The following is a 23,412-nucleotide window of genomic DNA, read 5'->3' on the forward strand; positions in this document are numbered from 1 at the left end:
GGAAAAAAGTTTTTGGTTTAAATGTTCCAGTTTTCAAGAGTCAATTAGCCTTTGAAAATAGTGGAGAGACGAGCCTCGTTTTTCACTTGAAATTTTGTGCAGTATAGCCTGAATATTCTAGTTTTTTATTAAATTAATAGGATCACAGAATGGTTTTGAGTTGTAAAGGACCTTAAAGATCATCTCATTCCAACCTCCTGCCATGGGCAGGGACACCTTCCACTAGCCCAGGTTGCTCCAAGCCCTGTCCAGCCTGGCCTTGGACACTACCAGGGATCCAGGGGCAGCCACAGCTGCTCTGGGCACCTGTGCCAGGGCCTGCCCACCCTCACAGGTGCTGGGAATTCCTTCCCAATATCCAGTATCCCTGCTAACCCTGCCTCTGGCAGTGGGAAGCCATTCCCTGTGTCCTGTCCAGACCTTTGTCAATAGTCTCTCTCCATTTTTCTTGTTGGTCCCTTCCAGGTACTGGAAGGTCACAGTTAGTTCACCCTGAAGTTTCTCCAGGTGGAACAATCCCAATTGTTTCAGCCTTTTCTTATAGGAGAGGTTCTTCATGTGTCTCATCAATTCTGGGGCAGAAAGGCTTCCTCAGCTGGGACATGTTATTGATCTTCATGTTTTCCAGTATCTTGTAGGAGTGCAATATTTAACCTGCTCTGAGCAGCATCTGGAGGTGTTCTTGTCACTGTAGATAGCAGTATTGGAACCAATTTATTCTTGGATTAAATTACAATTCAGATACCTTGATTGCTGGATTTGTTTTATATTGATTGGTGAAATTCAACTGTACTTTTTAATATATACAACAAATAGCAGTCCAAACTGAGTAGTGGAAACTTTAAGTGATTGTACCCTTCACATCTAAAAAATTTCCTTTCAGCAACTTGCAATGCCACAGCACATAAAGATCACAGTGAGCAGGAAAACATTGTTTGAGGACTCATTTCAGCAGGTATTGTGTTAAAACATGGGAGTAATGGGTATGAAAAGTAGTGTTACTACATTTATTCTCAGATGTCATTTTTGAACCTTTGATGTCTTGCTAATGTTAATTTAAGTTAGACTAACAAAAAATATTTATTTAATAGTTAGGCTACATTCACACTTACAAGATCATGCTAATATATGTCATTCTGGCACTGATTTATCTGACAAAGGTGGTTTTGGGTTTTTATTTTCCTCCTCAGAATGATTTAAAATCTGAGTTGATTTTGAGGAGACTGCTGGGACAGAGCAGCACCCCATTCTCAGGATGTTTTTGTGTTGTGCTTATGTTTATGCATTTTTCCTCACAATGTGTTGTACTACCATGGTCTACATACAAAAAATATATTAAGTTGATCTTAGTCTGGTTGTCTTGAAATGAGTAATTTTTTTTTAAAAAGCAAAAATTATTAATTCTATTTGCATTATTAGGAGTGAAATTCTTACTAATCTCTGTAGACCCAAGGTTAAAATATTAAGGTTTTGTTAAAGTCTGTAGACCCTGATTAAAATTTTTCCAAATTATTAAATGCTTGCTAGAAAATAGTAATAATTCTAACCAGTGCTTATAGCTGTTTTCTTAAAAATAATTGATTGTTTTTCTTTCACTAAGATAATGAGCTTCAGCCCTCAGGATCTCCGGAGACGTTTATGGGTTATTTTCCCTGGTGAAGAAGGTTTAGATTATGGAGGTGTGGCAAGGTAAACTACACTGAAATGGCAGATAATAACTTGTTCTGCTAGTGGGGATGTGAAGCTTCCCCAGAGTACTTAACTGCAGTGCTTTCACAATAGGAGTGAAGTTTATTCCTTAGCTTGGAACATCTGAGGAAGGCAGTTCTGTAAGATGTTTGCATGTCTTAAAACTATGTAAAATGATTTTCAGTTTGCATTAGGAGTTACTTAATCATCTCCATGATTAAAGAGATATAGTTTACTGAACTAAAGTGACCCTTTGACCCAACTGTTAATGTCAAAGTAGAGTTTATTGAAAAAGTGAACAGAAATCTACATTTAAATACAATGTCTTGACTGGAATGTACATGAGAAGTGCATATGTTAATTGGCATTCCCCAGCCCTGGATGTTTAGATCAGGGGTACACTTGTAATGTGCTCATTTAGATAAGAGTGGGTTTTATCCAAGCCACTGACAGTTGCGTATCATTGCAACTTTGCATTTTAATTTGTAATTTGCTGTAGTTTCCCTCTGGTGTCAGTGTAGGTCAGCTGCTCTCTGGGAAAGGAGGCCCAACAAGGGCCTGAGTCAACATGAGTTAGCTACAGTAATTTCTGCTGTGATTTATTTTGAAATGTGTTTTTATTGTTTCTGTGATTTCAGGGAGTGGTTCTTTCTGTTGTCACACGAAGTCTTGAACCCCATGTATTGCCTGTTTGAATATGCAGGGAAAGATAACTACTGCTTACAGATAAACCCAGCCTCTTACATCAACCCAGACCACCTGAAATACTTCAGATTCATCGGGAGGTTCATTGCCATGGTAAGTCCTAAAGCAGGAAGCAGGTCTGTCTTGTAATTTTCCTATAAGTAAATACTGTGCCATCATATGGATAATGATAAAATTCCATTTTTGAGCTGACAGTATCAGGTGTTTTGGCTACAACTCCTGTTGGTATAAGCTACTTCAACATATTGGCAGTGATGGTACTCAGGTTGGTTTAATTCTTTGGCTGATTTCATGGGCACAGAGAACAGAATGTTGTCATATTAAGTACTGAAGCATCCTTTGCATTATTTTGTCTGTTTTTGTGTTCCTCAGGCTTTGTTCCATGGGAAGTTCATTGACACTGGTTTCTCTCTGCCATTCTATAAACGTATCCTAAACAAGGCAGTAGGACTCAAGGATTTAGAATCTGTTGACCCAGAGTTTTACAACTCTCTCATCTGGGTAAAGTGAGTTTGACTTTTTGTTCTTGAAATAGCAATACAATGTTTTTGGTTTTCACTTCTGCCAGGAAGTAGGTGTAAATCTATTACTAACAACCCCACAGAAGAACATGATCTGACATTGCAGAGCAGTATGGAATTTTTACTGTGAGTTTAGATACACAAAGAATGATTTCTTCATGCAGAGCCTTTCTGGTTCATTGAATATTCCGTGCAGCATCTTGTGTTGTGTTTTTATTGGCTGTTACTAATTCCAGGTAGACATACAGATCTGGCAGTGTTGAATGTGGTTACAAATAAAATGGCTTGAGTAAATTTGACTGAGACTTTTCAGATAACTGATTAAAAGAAATCAGGAAATACCCATTTAATGTTTCTCTAGTACTGGTTTAGTTAGAAAACAAAATGTTTAGTGCCACAAGAAGATGAAGTTAACAAATGTAGTTTATTATTTACTACCACACAATTCTTCTGTTGCAAGTCACACTTGCAATTTGACCTCAAGGTTGGTATTGAAGATTTAATGCTTTAAAGAAGTTCTAGCTGTGCTGGTATTTTTGCCCCAAGCTTAATGATTCCAGACCATTCCTACCTGCAGCCTTCCATGTCTGCATGGTCAGGCACCTCTCTGTCCCTGTTCTTGTGGAGTCCTTCTCTTGCACTCTTGCAAATTCCTCTCCAGAGACTAGCAAGTAAAAGGGATGTGGAGTTTCTACACCACAGTTCTTTTGGAATTATGTGTTACAGATATATCTAAGAAATAATTTTTAAAACCCCTTTGATCTAAAGCATTGTAATTTTGTACTGATTTTGTCATAGGAGGATGTCCCATGTTTTAATCTGTGGTTGATATGCACCATTTGTTTCAGTAACATAGATTTTTTTTTTCTTTCAGTTAAAAATATTAACAAATATATTAGAAGAAAAAGACAAACTGAGTAATTTTTTTTTCTTCAGCTATAATAAAAACAATTTTGCAGAAAAGTTAGTTCTTTCTTGTGACTAAACATTCCACTTAAAAATCACATGAAGAATAGTTTTAAACATGGTTTGAAAACTTCATAGAAGGTGTGAGAATAGATGGGGTTTTGAAATGCAAAACTAATATAAAAGCCAAGATTTTCATCTGTAGTGGTGATTCTTGGAAGGTTCATATTAAATACTGAGGAGCAGGTAAAGCAGCATGAGATGTTTAAGAACTGAGATGGGAATTTTGTTGGGTTTTCAGAGTAGTATGTTCTGTACTCCATGGATGTGCTGATAATGTGCCTTCATTTTAATTCAAAGCAATTTCTGTAGTGATAGGGATCTAGGCTGGATTGCAGAAAAGGCTTTGCCCCTTTGAAAAATCACTTAAGGATGTGAAAATTGGAGAAAAGGCTTCAGACCTCCAAGGGCTGCAGAGTCCTCTCAGTCCAGACCCAAACTTCAGTGTAGCTGGGGCTGCTTTTCTGTAGTGCTGCTGGAGGTACCCCTGAGGAAAGCACTGCACATTTACAGGGGAGAAGAGCCATGGCTGTCAGGACAGGCATAATTTTGTTCCTCACAAAAAAGCAAATTTTGTAACTTTGCAGGAAGCATTCCTTGGCACTTGTATCAGGGGGCTGTTTTTGTCATTCTCACAAGTTTGAGGATTTCAGAGATTGGCTGAGTTTGGAAGGAGACTTTTAGAGGTCACCTGCCAAATCTCGGTGCCCAAACTGAGCTAGAACGTGTAGCTTTCATTTTAAAAGGGATGGATAATGAAATAAAATCAGCCTTTCATCTGAAGCCTTCCCTCCTCACCCAAGGTTTCATGCAGTACTCTGTATTTTGGAAAGATGAAGTTCAGAAGTGCAGTTGCATCATGGGGCTCAATAAACCACAGCTATGTTTTCAAGACTGGCATTGCTGTGTAATGAGTCAGAATAAATATCTGGATTTTGCACTTGATTTTGGAGGAAAACCATCATCAAAAACTCTGTATATACAGGCAGTTCTTCACTTTCCAAAAGCATACATCAACATAAAAACTCCAGGATTTCTGGCAAAGCCATAATTACTGTGTAAAGAGCATTTCCTTATCTTGACTATTTAACTCCAAACCTTCTACCTTTAGGTTCTTCATACTCATCTCCTCTGCTGTGCGCAAGTTCTCAACACAGTTATTTAAAAAGGTATTTTTTTCTTTCCAGAGAGAATGACATTGAAGAATGTGGCTTGGAAATGTTTTTTTCTGTTGATAAAGAAATACTAGGTGAAATCAAAAGCCATGATTTGAAGCCAAATGGTAGCAACATTCTGGTCACAGAAGAAAATAAAGAAGACTACATCAGGTAAGAATAAGTGAGGACTCTAAAATACTCTGTCATTTTCTTTCTTTGAGTTCTAGCAACAAAAGACTGTCTGTGTCATCTAAAACATTGCTGAGAAACTGCTGATGCTGGCAACAAGTGGCAAGTGTTTGGATCCCATATTTGAAAGAGGAATATTGATAGAAATAAGTTTCTAAAATCTGCTTCTCCTAATGATCATGGTTAGAAGAAAGTCCACTTTTTTCCTAGTTATCTCAGTTTAGCAGAATACCATGACAAGAATTGTGGCTGTCATATATTTAATGAAATGTTACATCTGTTTATTACTGTAATTATATTGCTTTATAGCCTGCTGACCTTCTAGCCAGCCATTTCTGGTTCATGTGGGGTTTTGAGGGGTTGTTTTTTGTTGGGGTTTTTTTGAGAACATTTTTGGATATTTTTGTGAAGATTCTTATTTTTCAAAGATACTTGGAATTGCTATTAGTTTTATCTGGACTGGTCTTGTAGTTGTAACAGTGTTTTGAATTATGTCATAGGTTGTATTGTCATAAAGTAAGGATCATACTTGCAGCACCAAAATGTTTTAAAGCAATAGATTAAGAGTGAAGGAGCCTAAGAGTGATTAAGGAATAAACATGTGAACAGTGACCTGCTTTGTCCTGAAATATCCCCTCCTTCCTCAGTGTGCAGCCATACAGCAGCTCTGATTTAAGGTGTGAACTTCAACATAAAAGCTTGGAGGATGTGCTTGCAAAAAAAGCTGTCACACATTGCAGGCACAAACTAAACTGAATCACAGAGAATTTTCCTCTTTGTTACAATGTGTTCTGTGAAGGCTTTTCCATGGGCAGGGGAGGGAGTTGGAGTGAGCTCTGTTTTCATGGCATGAGAAATCTGCAGACATTTCAGTGATTCACAAAAGAGGTGGTGTTTGCACCAGAAACATACTGGCATTTGGCAGGAGGGAGGATCTGCAGGAAATCATTCTTCTCTAGTTCCTAGGAACCCAGGGAGAGCTCGATTTACAGTTTCATTCAGATTCTTTTGTCTTACTCCAAGTCCTGCTTTAAGTCCCCCAAGTTTCTAGGACTGAAATGAGAAATAGCCACCTCTCTTTTAGAATCCAGTGCTCCTGATAGCTTAGGTTTGAATTCAGCATAATATCTGCTTCTCCCTGGGTTCAGGTTCTCCGAGTCTCCTGCCTGCTTTTCACCCTTTTATTAATGGAGAGTGGAGTTTCTGCCACAGAGCAAAGTTTCATGATTAACAGAAACAAATATGGAACTTTCCAAATGGACATAGTCACTGCTTGGTAAGCTGGCAGTCCTGCTGCTCTTCACCAGTACAACTTGACTTGTTTTTTACCTTGTCATGGATAACAACTGAGATTTCTGGGGAGAATATCAGACAAAATCTTCAAACACCTCAGGACTGCTGTGCTCTCATTAATGTAATCAGTGAAGAGATGCTGACTCCTCTTCAAGTCCAGAATACTTCTGTAGCAGAACAGTTGAACACTTAGGGTAATTTAGAGAAAAAATGCAATCATTTGCAAAGAGTAAAGGCTGCTGATAAAATTATATGGTGCTCTATCCCCAGAACTTTCCAGACTTTCCATGTTTTTTTTAACTTAGCTTACAGTTCATCTCAAAATAGGTAAAGATGTGGACTTGGGTTAGCATGAACCATTTCAATGATCTTGGTGTTCTTTTCCAGGCTAGTGGCAGAATGGAGACTGTCCCGAGGTGTTGAGGAGCAGACACAGGCTTTCTTTGAAGGCTTCAATGAAATACTGCCACAACAGTATTTGCAGTATTTTGATGCAAAGGAACTGGAGGTAAAGGATTGCTTGGCTATTGCTGGATCCAGCTCATTACCCATAAAATAAACTTCAGTCAGTACATCTGAAGAGCAGAACTCATTGAGGCTGACAACTGTTTTATAGGGAATATGGGGGAACCTTCATGGAATAGTATTAGATTAATGTGTTTTCCTTAACTTTGCTCTTTGCAGCCAACTTAGATGTTTCTAAATGCCAAGATTCTGTCAGCAGAAATTTCTTACTTTGTGATTCTTTGATTTGCCTGTGTTCAAAGAATGAGTAACTTGACAGACTGAGAGATAAAGCCAGATATGCAATGGATGGTTGCATATAGATTGGGCCAAGTTCTTGGTTTGGGTTTGATCACTCAAAATTAGACTTTCTGAATAATCTGTTCAGTTTGAAAAGTAAAGCCATCAAAACAAAATATCCCATCCCTAGTGAAGAATTATATGGCTAGGCAAAGATAAACTGGCTTGAATAGAATCCCAGAATGGTTTGGATTGGGATTTTAAATCATCTCGTTCCAGTCCCCTTCCATATGCAGAGACACCTTCCACTATGCCAGGCTGCTCCAAGCCCTGTCCAGCCTGGCCTTGGACATTTCCAGGGATCCAGGGGCAGCCACAGCTGCTCTGGGCACCCTGTGCCAGGGCCTCCCCATCCTCACAGGGGAGAATTTATTCCTAAAATTGCAAACAATTACACCATTTTTCACAACAGAGATGCTCTCTAATTTGTAACCTCTCCCAATACACTTCATGAACCAGTCTTTGAACCACTTCATCATCAGTGGTTGTTTATAGAAGTTTTGGATGAAGTTTAAAATTAAAACCAAGTGCACTGTTTTTGCAGATGCTGCTAAGTGGGGGTCCAGTTGTTCTCTTTTGCTGTGTGCAAGGTCACAGAAGGAAAGTGGAAATTTGTACTCCTCTGCTTATTTCCCTTTTTCTGCCCCAAAGGTGCTCCTCTGTGGAATGCAAGAAATTGACCTGAATGACTGGCAGAGACACACCATCTACAGGCACTACACCAGGACCAGCAGGCAGATTGTGTGGTTCTGGCAGGTTTGCAGATTTTTCTTTATTCTCAGACCAGCAGAAGTTACAGAGCACAGCTCATTGAACAGTGGTCAGAACACTGAGCACACCTGCAGCATGGAAATAGAAACTGTTACTGCTAACCCAGCTGTTCCCAACATTACTGTTCATCCGTGGATGGTGATGATGTAAAAATCTGAAGGTTGAATCTATCCCTAAATGTTTATTTCCATTACTGTTTTTCAGTTTGTGAAAGAAATAGATAATGAGAAGAGGATGAGACTCTTGCAGTTTGTGACTGGAACTTGCAGATTGCCAGTGGGAGGATTTGCTGACCTCATGGGTATGTATTAATAACCCTTCTAATGCAGGAGATACACTTCTAAAAAGAACTTAATTATATATTTATGGCATTTTTAATGAGTTTTAGGTTAAATGCTGTTTTGTGAGCTATGCATATACTTGAGCTATGATGGAAAGAGATGGAAGGAATGTTTACACCTATTTATTGCACTTTAAAATCACTTCAGATTGTTGCATTTCTCCACATGTAGACTTTGATCCAGGCAGAGCTGTAGAGTGAGACAAATGTCCCTTCTCTGTGCAAATAAGTGTAATCCTATCTTTATTTAAGCCTTGCATGCTTCAGGTGTGTTACAGTGATAGAAAGGTAGCTGGACTATGCCTTGTCTATTGGAATTTGTTACAGGGAGCAATGGACCCCAAAAATTCTGTATCGAAAAAGTTGGAAAGGAAAACTGGTTACCCAGAAGTCATACCTGGTGAGTACATAACAAATCAGAATATTGCTGTTGCTCTGGTTTTGGTGACCACAGTCTGCTGTGACATTTTAGTAAATGGGTAATATGCTGAAATGTTGAGACTCTGTGAAAGCAAACACAAATTACACCAGTGAACTATGTTGTTGAATAATAGCTAAACTTGTGAAAAGCTCTTGTGGCGTGGAATAGATTCCACTGGGAATTCATGGATTTGTGTAATATATTACTGAACAATTAAAGTCATTACCAGTAGTGTCTAAGAAGATTGGGACTATCTTTTGTTATCACTGCACTCCTTAGTAAAATAGCCACATTCACACACTTCCAGAGAAAAGGTCACTTCTCCTCTTTTCTTTGGGTAGGCAAAACCACACAAATTGAAAATTTTGTATCTGAACGATGACTCTAATTAACCACCTAGAGGTTGGTTTTCCTCCAACTAGGAAAAGTTAATGAAAACTGGCTCTGTATCAGCACTTGAATACTAACCTCTGCCCTCAGAAATACATTTATATCAGTAGTCAGCTTTTCTCAGGGTATAAATCCCAGTATCAATCTCCACAGCAAAAATTCTAATCACCCATATTCATAATGGATTTTTTGTTCCTATTGAATTCTTCCTCAGTACATAATTTTTTTTTTTATTTTGCAGTTTCAATCGCTTAGACCTTCCACCATATAAAAATTATGAGCAGTTGAAGGAAAAGCTGTTATTTGCAATTGAAGAAACAGAAGGATTTGGACAAGAGTAGCTAAAATTTGCACCTTGAAGAATGTGAACCCAACACGATGTATGTGCTTCACTTCTTCTGCTTGTTGCACACTTCATTGTAAAGTAGACATGACTTGGATTTATTTAACAGTACTAATGTGTAAATAAATGGATGTTATCCTGAGGTTATCCACCTTAACTCTGGATTTCTGCTGAGCACTTTCAGAAATCAAATGCGCAATCCAATGTGGCTTCAAGCAACTAATGACCGAAGTAGAGGTTTAATACAGCTTTGGGCTCTGCTTTGTTTTACCATTCATTAATTAGAATGTGTCCTTAATGACTGACAGATTTTTAACAATAGTTTTGTCTTTCCTTTTTAGTAGCATTTTTGCTACTGATGCACTGGGAAGTTCATTGGTAGCTGCAATGCTGCAGCAGCATCCTAAGCCTCCTAACAGCAGTGTCAGAGCCAGCCTGGATCCCCCTCCGTGCTGTGAGCAGCTCCAATCCTTAAGCTCCTTTTTCTAACTCAAGTGTGGCCAGACTGTTTTTCCCTGCCTGGAGTCTGCTCATGTGCCAGCTGGACTGAAGCTGCTGTTAAGGGGATGTCAAACTGTGGCACAAATCCAGGGCATAGCTTCGCTTTGGTTTATCCCAATCCTGCTCCTGTCAGCAAAAGAGACACCTGCCCAAAGTTGTTGGAACACTGCTCTGTGCCCTCTGAAGGGTTCTGAGCTTTTGCTGTGTAACACCTTTTAACTTTGAAATCAATATTAACACTGTGGTACTTCATTTGTTTTGCAAAAGACAAGCCCAGCTGGGATTGCACTGATTCCATTGAGGTTCCTGTTTGCAGGCTGTTTGTCAGCAGTGTTAATGGACATTACCCTCGGTGTTTTTCCTACATGTTGCAGTCACTTTGCTCCGAAGAGTTCGTTTGGCTGTCAGGAAGAAGCACAAAACAACTGGATTGAAAAAATGATCCTACTCATCATTTCTGTGGATGAACTGATGTGTGAGACTGGCTGAGGCCAAGAGGATTAGAAAGTTCAGACATGGATTACAGGTTTTTGGGAAGCTGGAGCGTCAGTAAATAGTTCTATAAAGTTTGAAACTAAAGTTTTTGGGGAGGTTTCTAAGCTAATTCACCCTAAGCTGCTTACAGCTAGTAACTTTTGTAGCGAGTTCCTGTTGAATTAACATTTGTTATTTCCTTTTAGAATCTGTTAATTCTTTTCTGGTTTACAGTAACATTTTGCATTTACTGCTCCTTTAGACTGAATGCACTTTTTGGGTCTGGTCAGCCCTTTCCCTTCGCCTGAAGGGAGGAAGTCAGACACCAGTGAAATGAGCTGTAGCCACAGTGAGAGACGTGACACTTGAAATAACATGTAGCACATACTAAAGCAAACCTGCAGCTCAGAGCACTGGGGCAGGAGCTGCATTTAAGACTCTTTCAGATGACAGAGCTGAAACAAGACAGTGGGAAAGTGAAACACTGAACATTCAGTCTGGAAAAGAGTATTTCTTTCCCGCTGTCTTATCCATCTAAACTGCAAGAGGGAAAAACTGATTCAGGCCTAAGAACCAAGACACTACACGTTTTAGCTGACTTCACAAGTGTGTCAGGGCTCAGTGATAAATGCTTTGGGAAGGCAGGAGGGTGGGACTTGTCAGGCTTAATTGAAGGAAGGCCTGGGGAGAGGTGCTGATGATACAGAAATGCCCCTCATTTAAAGTTTCATTGATGGTGAGAATTCACCTTCAGGTGTAACTGGGAGGAGAACTGCCAACTTCCACAATATTTGGATCTATGACAGTATACAGCTCATGAGAAAAAATAAAAGCCTTATATATATTTTCTGTTTATATTAATTCTTACAGTGAAATGTAGTTATCTAACATATTTACAAGAGAGATTAAATTAAGCAAGATAATGCAAGGTTAAGCTATGAAAAATAGTCTATGTTCTGCATATTGCTTTACAATTCGTGTAGGGAACCTAGAACTATTGTTCATGTATAAATATCACCCAAAAGGCTGTCAGCCCTATATTTTTAAAATAAAGAGTAGTTATAATTGAAATAGCCTTAGCCCTAGTTCTATAGGGTTTGGCTGTTGAATATTTTTATGGTTGAAATGTTTAGTTCAGGAAAAACATACCTGCTTGTATATATTTTTGATGTCCAGGATTCCACTTATTCCATTGTTTCTTTAATTTAAATGGCATGTTTATATGTCTTTTCTGCTGTACCAGGATGGGAGAAAGGGGGCTGGATATTCCAAGCACCAGATATGATTTTAAAATATTGCAAATAAAGAATTCATTGAGGGGGAAAAATAATCAGTGAAACAATCGGATTTGGCCAAATAGAAAAAAATTAAAGCAACTTTACAGCATTACATTGACAGTATTTCTGAAGGCACAAGTTTAGATTCTTTAGGCATTTGACTTGTGAATACTAACAAATCTGTTAAATTTTTACAGCATGTTGTGTATAAGGTAAAAGGAATTATACAAGCCACTGGTGCACTTTTCAGTTCTTTCTGGGGATCTGGTGAAGCAATACAGGGATGAGCCCAGAGCAGCTGCTATCCCAGATAACAGGTTTTTGTGGATTGGATTTACAAGTGAGATTTTCAGCAGAGATTAATTAATTTGTCTCCCATTGTTTCAACTGTTTTAGCTACCTGAGCTGCATAAATTCATAGTATGTCACAAATGTACATTCATATGCAAGTGTCAGTTGATCCTAATTACTAAGTATTAAAAGAAATTTTATTTAGAATTTTCCTTCATGAGAATGACATGAGAAAATTAAATACTGAGAATTAACAAAGCCTTATTGTTACAAGTAGCTCAGGAACTGTTCATTTACTAATGACATGCACAGTAAATACATTCTTTATCTGATCTAGTATGGAAGTTTGGGGTTTTTTAATCCAGTTGCTTGTCTTTAAAAAAAACAACCTTTTTTATTATTTTGAGAAAAATAAAAAATTGTTTGGGGGTTAGGGTTTTTTTTTGGGTTTTTTAAAAATTTTATTTTACTACATGCTGCACTGGATTTGTAATCTCAACTCTGTTATATTGGTATCTCCAGCCCCCTTTTTTGTGGTGTCTTTTAATTTTCTCCAAGAATCACTGTTTGTGTATATGTGCTCTAGTGAACTCATGTAGAAACTGGGATCAGCAGCACTGGATTGTAAAATACTGTACTGAAATTCATTGTCGATATTTCCTTGCATTGTAATTTCAAATACTCAGGTAACTGTAACAGTATCTCAGTAAGTCAAATACTTTTATAAAACTACTTAAAGAGCTGGTGGTCTGGTCCTTATTCCTTATGTGTGACAGAATATCCAGGTGGAAATGAATTGTCCTAGTGTTCCTGGGGGTGAGGGTCAGGCTGCCTGGACTTGTCCCTCCACTAGGATTCTTCAGAACAGTTCTTTCCCAAGACCTCATCCACCCTGGTTGATTGCATTGGCTCTTGAAGAGGAGATTTTGGACACAATTTGTGGATTTTTAGTGCTTGTGGATGCTGCCCTGAGGAGCCATTGGGGGCTGTGAGGCTGCTGAGGCCTGAGGGAGATGGGGTGAAGGGAGGTTCTGCAGGAGCCACAGCTGTAACATCTCATTGCAGCACTGGTGCAGGGATACCAACAATGAGGAATGACACTGCAAGGGGTTTGGAGTGGCAGAATGCCACAAAGGAGGGGGCAAAGCTCCAGTTGAGACCAACCAGCCTTGTAGTGTCCCTGATCCTCCCTGAAGGGGGGAGGTGGCACTGAGATTCTTCCTGTCGTGAGGACCTCTCCTGATGGCCACAGGCTTTGCCAGGTAACTGAGATAGGCTTTGCAGTGAGGTTCCAGTTCCCTCAGTGCTCACAGGGATATCCCATCAGGTCTTAGGGTCATATAGTACTGGACTTGATGATCTCAAAGGTCTCTTCTAACCAAAACTAACCTAGTTAATTTTGTGATTCTGTCTCAGGGACTTGATTCTGTCCAGTTTGGTCAAATGGTCCCTAAAGTGGTCATCCTTCCCTGAGGGTGATATTCCCTGATGCAGACCTTCCCACTGGGTTCTCCCTCTGCTGACTTTCCCAGCTGTTCCCACAGGCTCAGTTAACTCAGTTTTGTCAGGGGCAGCAAATCCCAAGGATGATTTTCTGTGCCAGGCAAATACGTGCAATAACAACTGCCTTTTTCTGCAGTGGGGAGGTTGGTGAGGAGTCACTTCCTCCAAACTTTGAATGGAACCATTTAAAAGCATCCTAGTAAGTTGTGTAAACCCAAAACTTGACACTGCTTCGAGCAGCTTTATATGAATACAGCTGCAAGGGTATTTCACATACATCTGAAGTTTATTTTAAAAAGGCAAAAATTAATCACGGTGCAGTATATGATAAAAGTACATCTCAGCTGCACCATTTTTTTTTCTATTTACTTTAATGATGAGGGTGCTAATGTCAGCACCAGCCCTGGGTGGGAGTGTTGAAGGTTTTGTTCATGGCAGGATGGGAATGGTTGTTTAAGCAAACCCATGTTTGGTTGTGTGTCTGATGGCAGCTATGGGCTTATTATTGCCCAAATTATCCACCACATCCTTACTATTGCCCAAATCTTACCATTGCATAGACCAGAAATTAAATCAATCCATGACAAAATGACTTCTTGTAGCCAAGCTGTAAAACTTGCTTCTGGACTGGTCAGAGAGATTAGAATTTAACTGAATAAGGTTTCAGAGCTGTAAACAGCCACTAGAAGAGGAAACGGCCATATCTCTTGGGTCCTAAAGAAGGATTTTTTTCTGATCTCTGGCAATGCCTGATCCAATTTCGATTCTCAGCCTGTCAGCCCAGCAGTGCACAAATGACAGGGCTCATTGGAGAAATCTTGTTTTCTCTAAGGAGAATGCAGACTGACAGATTGGAAAGGCCAGTGAGCTTACATGCTGTGTCAAATCCTGGCTTTCAGAGGGGGGAAAAAAATCTAAAAACACTTTATGAGGACACGTTTTACATTTCACCCAATACCATCTCTCTGTGACCGCTGTGGGAGCTCAGTGTGAGCTCTGTGTCTGTTTGCTGATTCCAGGATTGTGGTCCCAAAAGAAGGATCATTCAAACTGATAGGGAGTAGGTTTAAATTGGATATTGGGAAGAAATTCTTCCCTGTAAGGGTCGTGAGGCTCTGGCACGAATCACCCAGAGAACCTTTGGCTATCCCTGGAAGTGTCTAAGGCCAGCTTGGATGGGGCTTGGAGCAACCTGGAATGGTAGGTGTCCCTGCCCCTGGCAGGGGGGTGGCATGAGATGGCTTTAAAGGTCCCAAGCTATTCTGGGACTCTTTCACTTCTAGCAGAGCCTGAGGTCAGAGGGAAAGTCCCAACTGCTGCTGTTGTGTGTGTAGAACAGAGCTGGGGTTATGGGGATGCAGTTCTTGGATGTGTTATTTTGTTTTGCCATCAGACTGTGGGACATCCCCAGTCCTTCCTCCAAGGGAGCAAAGAGCTCTCCCTTTCTCATGGCAGGGGCAGCACCCACCTTCACCCTCGGGACACGGATCCCCGGGGCTGTGGCAGGGAGGTCCCCAGGCTTTAGGGTGCACCATGCCTTGGAGTGGCTCTGCCCCTGTCCCAGGGGGCTCCGGCTTGCGGCTATTTGGCGGAAAAGAACTTCCTACACCGGTTATCATGGAATCACAGAATGGTTTGGGTGGGAAGGGACCTTTAAAGGCCATCTCATTTCACCCCCTGCCATGGGCACCTCCCACTGCCCCAGGTGCCTCCAAGCCCCAAGTCCAACCCGGCCCTGGACACTTCCAGGGATCCAGGGGCAGCCACAGCTTCTCTGGGTAACCTGTGCCAGGGCCTCCCCACCCTCACAGGGAAGGATTTCTTCTTAATCTCTAATCTAAACTTCCTCTCTTTCAATGTGAACCAAGCCCAACTTGTCCTGTCACTCCAGGCTCTTGTAAACAGACTCGTCCCATCTTTCCTTAAGTCCCTTTCAGGTACTGGAAGGATGGGGTTTCACGCTGATGTCCCTAAAGCGGGCTCAGGGACCACCGCGTCCCCGGGAGCGGCCTCGGGAGCTTGGGGGGATTTGTGCGGGCTCCGAGGGGTGGAGGGTTCGGGGCGGCGTCTCGGAGCGGGCCCGCCCCGCGCTCCAAGCGCTTCCGGAGCAGCGCCAGGGCCGACACGGGGCGGAGGCGGCTCCATCATGGTGGGTGAGGCCGGTCCGGAGTCCGGGTGGGGCCCCTGTGCCGCCCTCGGGGGTCTCTGTACCTCCCCGGGCCTTGGGGGCTCCTGCGGCCGGCGCAGGGCGGGGCGGTCCCGGTGCCGGTCCCGGTGCCGGTCCCGGCTCCCCTCAGGCACAGGCGCTGCCCCGCGGGCGGGGCCCGGGTAAAGGCGAGACCCCGCTGCGGGGACTGCGGGGGCTGGGAGCGCTTGGCTCGGTTCGGCTCGGTTCGGTTCGGTTCGTGTTGGGTTCTGTGTCCGGTTTTGTGTCCGGTTCTGTGTCGGGCTCCCGGGCGGGGCCGTGTTTGTGCGGGGCGGGCCCGGCGGTCCCGCCTGTTCCCCCAGCACCGGGCCGGGAGCGCTGCGGGTCCCGGCGCTGCCTCGGTGGGGCTGCCCTGGCTCTGCCCGGCCCTGAGTCACCGCGGGGAGAGGCCGGATCCAGCCCAGCCCCGTGCCGGGGAAACGCTCACTGCGAAACCTGCATTTCCCACGGCTGCCAGGGCACTGCTGTAAAGCTGGAAGCAGTCAGGAAAAAGAGACTGGTTTTGGATGTTTAATAACCGCGGCTGTATTTGTTCTGTTGTGATTTTATTGGAGGCTTCTCCCTGCTCAGACGTATGGCTGGCTAGAGCGTGTTGATGAAATTGGGGATCAAATGTATATCAAAATTTGTAAAGAAATAAATGCTGACCAGAGTTCCAGAGGGAAACTTGAAATTATCTAATAAGATGTATTTTTTAGGCAAACCTAGCAGTTTAGTTATTCCAGATGAAAACAGGAAGATACAGGCTGCTGTTGTACATATAGCAAAGGATATTTAGCAGCAAAATGGTGTTGAGGGAGTGTTTATTCTCCTTTTCTAGAGTGCATCTCTCCGCCTCCATGTGCTATCTCTTGCAGTTATCCAGCCCTTCATTAAAATGGGGTTTGTGTGTTTCATGAATTAAATATGTGATTTTGTTCTCAGTACTATTTTTTTGGTCTGGTGAGCTGCACTGGCTTGTGGAGGAATTGGAGGAGCAGGACCTTCCCCCATCAGCAGCAGTGAACTGTCAGAGCAGATCACCCACCTGTGAGTTAGATCAGCTGAAGGTGTTAAGAGGAAATTAAGAACTCATATCCTTCTTTATGGATGCTGCTTTGCATCTGAAAAGGTTTGTTAAGGTCCTGTGAAGGAAAGTATTTAATCAGGACTTAAATAGTACTAGTAAGAAGGCAGGAAATCAGATCTTAATTTCTTAATAGATTTAACATTTTTCCACTATCTTTTCCCAGCATTTATACACCCTTTCATTTGTTCTTCGTTTAATTTCCCTTGTCTTCCATTTGAGAACAGTCCAGTATTCAGAAATAATCAAGAGTTCTGTTGAAAATACTTGAATTTTTCTGTGCTGGATCACACAGAAAAACTTCTGCTTCATAAAGACCAGCTTGGGGGCTCCCATCTCTTATGAGCCCCAGGCTGTGTTACCAACAGCACCCTGAGCAAAGTGCTGGTGCTGCTGGGGCTGAGCTGGTGTTTGTTTTGTTGTGTTGGTTGTTGGATGAGGTCTCTTCCCAGGGAACAGGGTGTGTGAGATCTTTGTGCCCATTTGCTGTGGAGGAGGTGGAGAGGGCTGTTCAGGGTGTCCAGGGAACACAGCCTTGGCCAAATGCCCCTTGTAGGTCTCACCTGGTTCAGGTGATTCTGGTCTCCTTTCCTAAACCCTTTCTGAGGGACTCTGCCTTGCAAGATCTGAAAGATGCTACTTGTTTCTGTTTTCTTTAATGGGAATAAAAAATGCCAAATACTCATCCAGCTGTGGAAATCAGCTCAGGTGCGAGGGTTTCTCACCCTACTACAGATGCCATAGTTATATTTAGATGGGTGTCTTGTAACAGGAATGCTGTGCAGAAGATACTGAAACCTCTTTTGATGGTTTCTATAGATCAGACAAAGGACTATTGCCTTGGCCTGTGTTGATATTTTTCCTTTTTTAAGTTGTAAATTATTGGCAGTGGTTACAGCCTTGCAGCCATCCCAGCACAAATCCGAATTACAAACAAAGAGTGTTCATTCATTGTTTTTCCTCTCACTTCTCTTATTTGTAATTGCTTTTGGCATTCATTTGCTAAAAGGGAAGGTCATCTTGCACCCACAATGTATTCTTTTTCCTACTTTTTTCATAAATTCCATGTCCATTTTCAAAGATGATTTTTGTTTGACACCTAAATTGTAGCAGTCTGCCTGCAGCTTCCAGCTGCAAGCCTTCAGCAGGAGGCTTGGGGAGGAGGAGAGAGGGAGTTCCAGGATGATAATCACAAATGAGTGAAGAAGGCAGATGGAAAATAACTGGAAAGGTCATGCAGAAAAGGTGGCACCAAAGTACAGGCACTTGGCTGTATAAACCAGTGTAGGCAGTGGCTTTTTAATCATCCTTATGCAGCTTTGTGTTCAGCCATGTTATCCTAAAGCTTTGGTGGGAGGCAAGAAGCAGCTGTAACCCTGTAACCCTGCATTGATTTGTGCTTTGTCTTGCAGGCTGAGGTGGAGGAAACACTGAAGCGAATCCAGAGCCAGAAGGGAGTGCAGGGAATCATCGTGGTTAATTCAGAAGGTGCCGTGTCAGCCTCACTTTTCTGACCTATCACTCACTCCAGCAACCCCTTTTGAGGGCTGCTGCTTGTACCACTTGCACTTAGCTTAGAGTCTGGCTTTGTCTCCCTGCAGCCCAAGGAGACAGACAGTAGTCAGTCAGGCTGCAAAAGAAAATTGGTTTCCAATTTCTGGAAGCTCACATTATTATTTTAGGAAATACATTAAGATAATTTGCAAAAGCATTGTAATATTTGAGTTATGGCAGTGTTTGAAACTGAGTCTGTAAAAACTTGCATCAGTAACACTGAGGCTCTCACAAGATGGAAATCTTGCTGCTGGGCCTATCCAAAACCCTGCTGGCCTGGCAGGCTCCAGTTCTTTAGCACTGTTTGGTGCTTGTGCAATTCATCAGCAAGTTGTCCCTTTGTGGAGTCTCTGACAAGTTCAACAGACCAACTTCTTCAGAGCATTCTCAATACACTGTGAGCAGCCCAAAAATTGAATATTTCCTAGAAGTAATGCTTAGAAAAGATGACAGCAGCTACATGTGAATATACTGAGGATCACATCATGCCCCTTGGCTCCTGCTCACTGGTTTTCTGTGATAGTTGAGTGGTTTGTGCTCTCTGTGCTGCAGCTGCAGTTGCTGGAACAGACACCTGGTTCTGCCCAGCAGAATTTGGTACTTGGCTGCTGTGTTCTGACCCTGGAGCTGGGGTTTGACTGGGTTTTGGAAGGAAAACACATCTAATGGGTGGCTGAAGTGTAAGGGAGCTCTGTAAAGCTCTGGCTGAACAGTGTGCCTGCCCTCCAGGCTGGTTATCACTGAACCAGGGACCTCCCAGGACTGCACCTCCTCTTAGGGCTGAATGTTGGAGCTGTGTGATGCAGCAGCTGATGTCCTCCATAATCACTGATCCCAGCCTGGTGTAGCTCAATATCATTTAATTGGTGTAGGGGATCCTTTCTGTAGTAAAAAAAGTGTCCCCTGTCAGGAGAAAAAACTGCCAACCTTGGTATTTCTTCTCTCCTTTACAGATGATTATTTTTGTTTAATTTATTTCTGTTTTAACTCTGAAAATGAAAAAGTAAAGCACTGGTGCTACTAGAGGTAATCAGTTCTCACCTACACCTGTGGTCCCACATCTCAGCTTTTTCCTATTTTGTTTTTCTTCATGTTTTCCTCTTGCCTTCAAAGAGAACAGCCCTGACCTGGTGCAGTGGCAACCGAGGTTGGAGCCGCTGGTGCCCAGTGCAGGGTTGGTTCTGGGGGTTTGTCCCTGAGCCTTGCTGTCCCTGTCCTGCAGGTATTCCCATCAAGAGCACCATAGACAACGCCACCACCATTCAGTACGCCGGCCTCATGCACAGCTTCATCATGAAGGCCAGGAGCACCGTGCGGGACATCGACCCCCAGAACGACCTCACCTTCCTGCGCATCCGCTCCAAGAAAAACGAAATCATGGTTGCTCCAGGTAGGAGAGAGCAGGGGGAGAGCAGCACTCTGGGAATCCAGCTGGATTGTTCTCACTTAAAACTGACACAGTCAGCCTGGAAGGAGTCTGCCTGCTGCTTGTGTTCACATTGGATAATCCCTTCTCTCCAAGAAGCTGCTCTACTTTCTGGAGAGTTGAAAGCTTTATCATTGACCTAAGTTTCCTTTGCCATGTTTGAATGTGGCAAATCCCTTCCCTCATTTTGTGTAGATCAAAGTAGAAAGTATTAGATAATGCTTGAGAGGGTGCTGCACCCTCTCATGCTTTGTTTTTCAGTATAAAACCCTAGGATTTGGAAAGAAATACATTCTGGGAGTAATTTCCTTGCAGAACTGTGGACTGAGGGATAAAACCAGACAGTCCTGACTTTCCAGTTCTGAGAAAAGTATTAGAGCACACTGTAGCTACTAATGTATGTAGCTGTAATCATGAGTGATGGTATACAGCAGCAGCAACCTTCTTTTCAGGAGGCATCCTCAGTATTTTGTTGAATTCCAAACTGGGAAGCAGGGGGATGAGTGCAGGTCGCTCATGTGGCAGGAATTCAGCCTTGTCCCTGTGTGCTTCCTGCTGGGATGGGGCTGGTGGAGAGGCCAAGCAGTGGATGGCAGTTCCCCATGGCAGGCTTGGGTCAGGGCAGATCTTAACACAGGCTCTGGTTCGTGCTGAGGCAGCCTCAGGTTTCCACAGGAAGGATGGGAAGAGGAATAAGCATTGCTCCAGCAAAACCAGCTGCAGCCCCAGCGTGCCTGTGAGAGAAGGGCAGTGGCCACCATGCACCAGTGTGGCACATGCCTGTCACTGAGTTTCCTGGCACTAACTGGGTTAAATTCAGCTGCCTTGGGAATGTGCAGTTTCTAAAGCTGAGAGTTTTTCTCAGTAAAACCCATAAAATAAATGACCTAACACTTGGAGTCTGTTTTGCTCATTGAGAATGAATGTCAGGGCTCTGCAATTCCCACAGCACATCAGAGAGATATGAAACATGTTGGAATTTACTGTTTCTGTGAACAAATACCAGCAGTGAAAGAATAATTTCCTTTTTTTTTCCTCTCCAGATAAAGACTATTTCCTGATTGTCATCCAGAATCCAACTGAATGATTACACTGATTCGGTCTGTTTTTTTCCCTTTGCCTGTTTTATTTTCCCTGTTTTATTTTTTATTTAATGGTAAAAGATAGAGCATTAGTGTTAACTGTGCTGTGACTCTTCAGTAAGGTTTGTGAGAATTAAAGCAGGTGGTTTTGTTGTCTACAAACAGAAAAAATGTCGCTTTTTGTATCACAAGTCATTTTGAGTGGGAGCTGGTGAGTTGGAATTGGGCAGTAAAAAATGCAACAGATTCTTTTAATAGCTAAGATAATATAATAAAATTCTAATAATAACCAAAAAACCTATTCTTTGTATGCTTCTGTGCTTCTTTCACCACTGAGCTCTGCTTTTACACTCTTAGTTTTGAGTGGCTGTAAATATGACTTCCTGTCCTCTAGTTCTGTCTTGCTCTGTTGGTTTTACTTCAAAAAAATCTGACCATTAGAAATTAAAAAGTGTCACCAGTAACTGGTTTTGTCTTATGTGTTTTTCTTCTGAAGATTTTAAGTTTTCTCATGATTGATTGAGTTTTTCTTCAAAAAACAGAACTCTCCTAAACAACAGAACCTTCCCAAAACAGAACCAAACTGTTTTTGTTTGTCTGTTGCTTTCTCTCAAGGATTTGGCCCAAGGGCATGTGCAGTGCACTCACAATTGGCTCTTGTGTTGAAGTGTTTCCCTGCCACTTTCCCTCTGCTCCAGACAGAATTTTCATGGCTAAGGAAGGCCATTGAGCCCACCCATAGGAGATCTCACACTGTCACAGCTCAGTAGCCAGTTTGATCTGCTGTTTTCCTTTAGTAGTTTTTTATTGATGCCATTAAAGACCAAAAAAAAAAAAAAAACCAAAAAAAACCCACATGATTATTCCAAAATGCTCAAGGGGTTGTTTTGGTGGACTTTTTCTTCAGAAAAAAACAAACAAAAACAAAAAAAACCAAACCAAAACAAACAAAAAAACCAAAACCAAAACAAAACAAAACAAAAAAAAAAAAAAAAAAAACCAAACAACACAGGCCAGGGCTGGGGAGTGCTACAGTAAGTGCAGCTCTGGAGATTTTGGTAAAAATGTTGGTGTTGACTTGGGCACCTGTGGCTTTCAGAGCCCCAGGAAGGCTGGTTGTGTGGGGCCTCAAACAGCCAGGGTAACCTGCATGTTTGGGGTTTTCTCTGTGCATTTTCAGACCTGGACGTGCATTTTCAGACTGTGTCTGATCTTCTAGGTGCTGGCCATGACCCTGCAGGTCAGAAATGCCTGTTGGGGTCTGTAGCCCTGCAGCATCAGTGCTCTGGGTGTCCCAGCTGCCCCTGTGACTCAGTGTTGGTTGGTGCTGTTCATGAGCTGCTTTGAGCCATTCCATCAAAACAGGGAATAGGGTCTGGATCCTGCCTGGCCTTTGGAGCAGCTCCTGACACACAGCAATTTACATAAGGCCTGTGATCTGCAATAACCCAGCAAGCTGAAGTCTGGGTAAAAACTGAACAGTGAGGCAAGGCAGAAAAAAAAAGTGACCTCAGTGATCTCTCTCTGTTCTTTGTAACCCAGAGAAATATTTCCTTGGAAGTGGTGACCTGCTTATGGATTTTGGCTTTCCCGAGTAGGTGGCAGTGCTACTTCTCTGAACAGTGGAAAATCTGCAGTGTCCTGCATTCTTTTGGACACTTCCTTAAGGACAGCTGTCCTACCAGTAGTTTGGGACAGAGTGTTGAGTGTTGGTTTTAGTTAAAACAAGCTGTAATAAATAACCTATTGCAAAACCAAAGATCACAGCCCTTTTCTGTCATGTTGAGATCATAAACTTGCAGTGAAATGACTGAGCTCCCGCTGTGTGCTGGTTGGTTGGAGGGTTGGGGGTTGGTTTGGGGTTTTTTTCTCAAGGATTGAGAGAACCTGGCATGAAATATACTTGGGGATTTGAATGAAAGGCTCTTAAGCTGGGTTTGGAGTCAAGGAGTTTGTCAGATCCATCTGGGCAGGGTCTTACTTAGACCACGCAGTGCCACCTTTACACCAGCACCCAAAATTAATTCAGATTTATTTTTTAAAACTGGCAAGAGGTGAAGGAAATTGAAGAACAACAGCTTCCATTTAGTTACTGTGGAACAAAGTAACTAAACTAAATAGTAACTAAACTAATAAACTAAACTAAAGTTTATTTGGATCAGGACCATTAGAGGGTCACAGAGCTGGCAGCAATTTCCATATATGAAAGTTAGGGGAGGGTTTCACTTTCCTACTTTATCATAAACAGGGTCAAAAAAAAGGATGGATGGAGCTCAGATTTTGGTCCTGTGCTTCGTGACTCTGAGCCTGGTTATTTGTATGGTAAAACTACTGCCAAACTGAGGAAGAGCAGAAAATTGAGCATTTTGGTTCCAGTCCTTTTTTGTAGCCAGGATCACAGGAGGCCTGGGCAGCCTGTGCCACCTGCACCTTGGAGCTGCTC

The 23,412-nt window shown here is 42.3% G+C and overlaps 2 protein-coding genes across 5 annotated transcripts in view; both read left to right on the forward strand.

Annotated features, from left to right (window-relative positions):
- ITCH (itchy E3 ubiquitin protein ligase) overlaps positions 1-12,872 on the forward strand; it is a 58,212-nt gene extending 45,340 nt beyond the window's left edge. For 2 of the 4 annotated variants that reach the window (XM_054644104.2, XM_054644109.2), the window contains 10 exons: positions 884-955; positions 1,601-1,689; positions 2,328-2,487; positions 2,767-2,900; positions 5,069-5,209; positions 6,908-7,028; positions 7,976-8,080; positions 8,300-8,396; positions 8,763-8,835; positions 9,488-12,872. In XM_054644104.2, coding sequence (XP_054500079.1) covers positions 884-955; positions 1,601-1,689; positions 2,328-2,487; positions 2,767-2,900; positions 5,069-5,209; positions 6,908-7,028; positions 7,976-8,080; positions 8,300-8,396; positions 8,763-8,835; positions 9,488-9,587 — 1,092 coding nt within the window. In that variant the 3' untranslated portion in view covers positions 9,588-12,872. The remainder of the gene's footprint in view (positions 1-883; positions 956-1,600; positions 1,690-2,327; positions 2,488-2,766; positions 2,901-5,068; positions 5,210-6,907; positions 7,029-7,975; positions 8,081-8,299; positions 8,397-8,762; positions 8,836-9,487) is intronic. The other 2 variants (XM_054644106.2, XM_054644107.2) reach the window with 2 other exon arrangements.
- A 2,712-nt stretch (positions 12,873-15,584) lies between these two features.
- On the forward strand, positions 15,585-21,433 carry DYNLRB1 (dynein light chain roadblock-type 1). Its single transcript, XM_054644646.2, is given in 5 exon segments — positions 15,585-15,641; positions 15,644-15,784; positions 18,320-18,395; positions 19,684-19,851; positions 20,931-21,433. Coding segments are annotated over 5 exon segments (471 nt in total). The 5' UTR covers positions 15,585-15,599; the 3' UTR covers positions 20,975-21,433.
- Positions 21,434-23,412: the final 1,979 nt, after the last annotated feature.

The sequence above is a fragment of the Agelaius phoeniceus genome, chromosome 17 (assembly GCF_051311805.1).
Source record: "Agelaius phoeniceus isolate bAgePho1 chromosome 17, bAgePho1.hap1, whole genome shotgun sequence".
NCBI lineage: Eukaryota > Metazoa > Chordata > Aves > Passeriformes > Icteridae > Agelaius > Agelaius phoeniceus.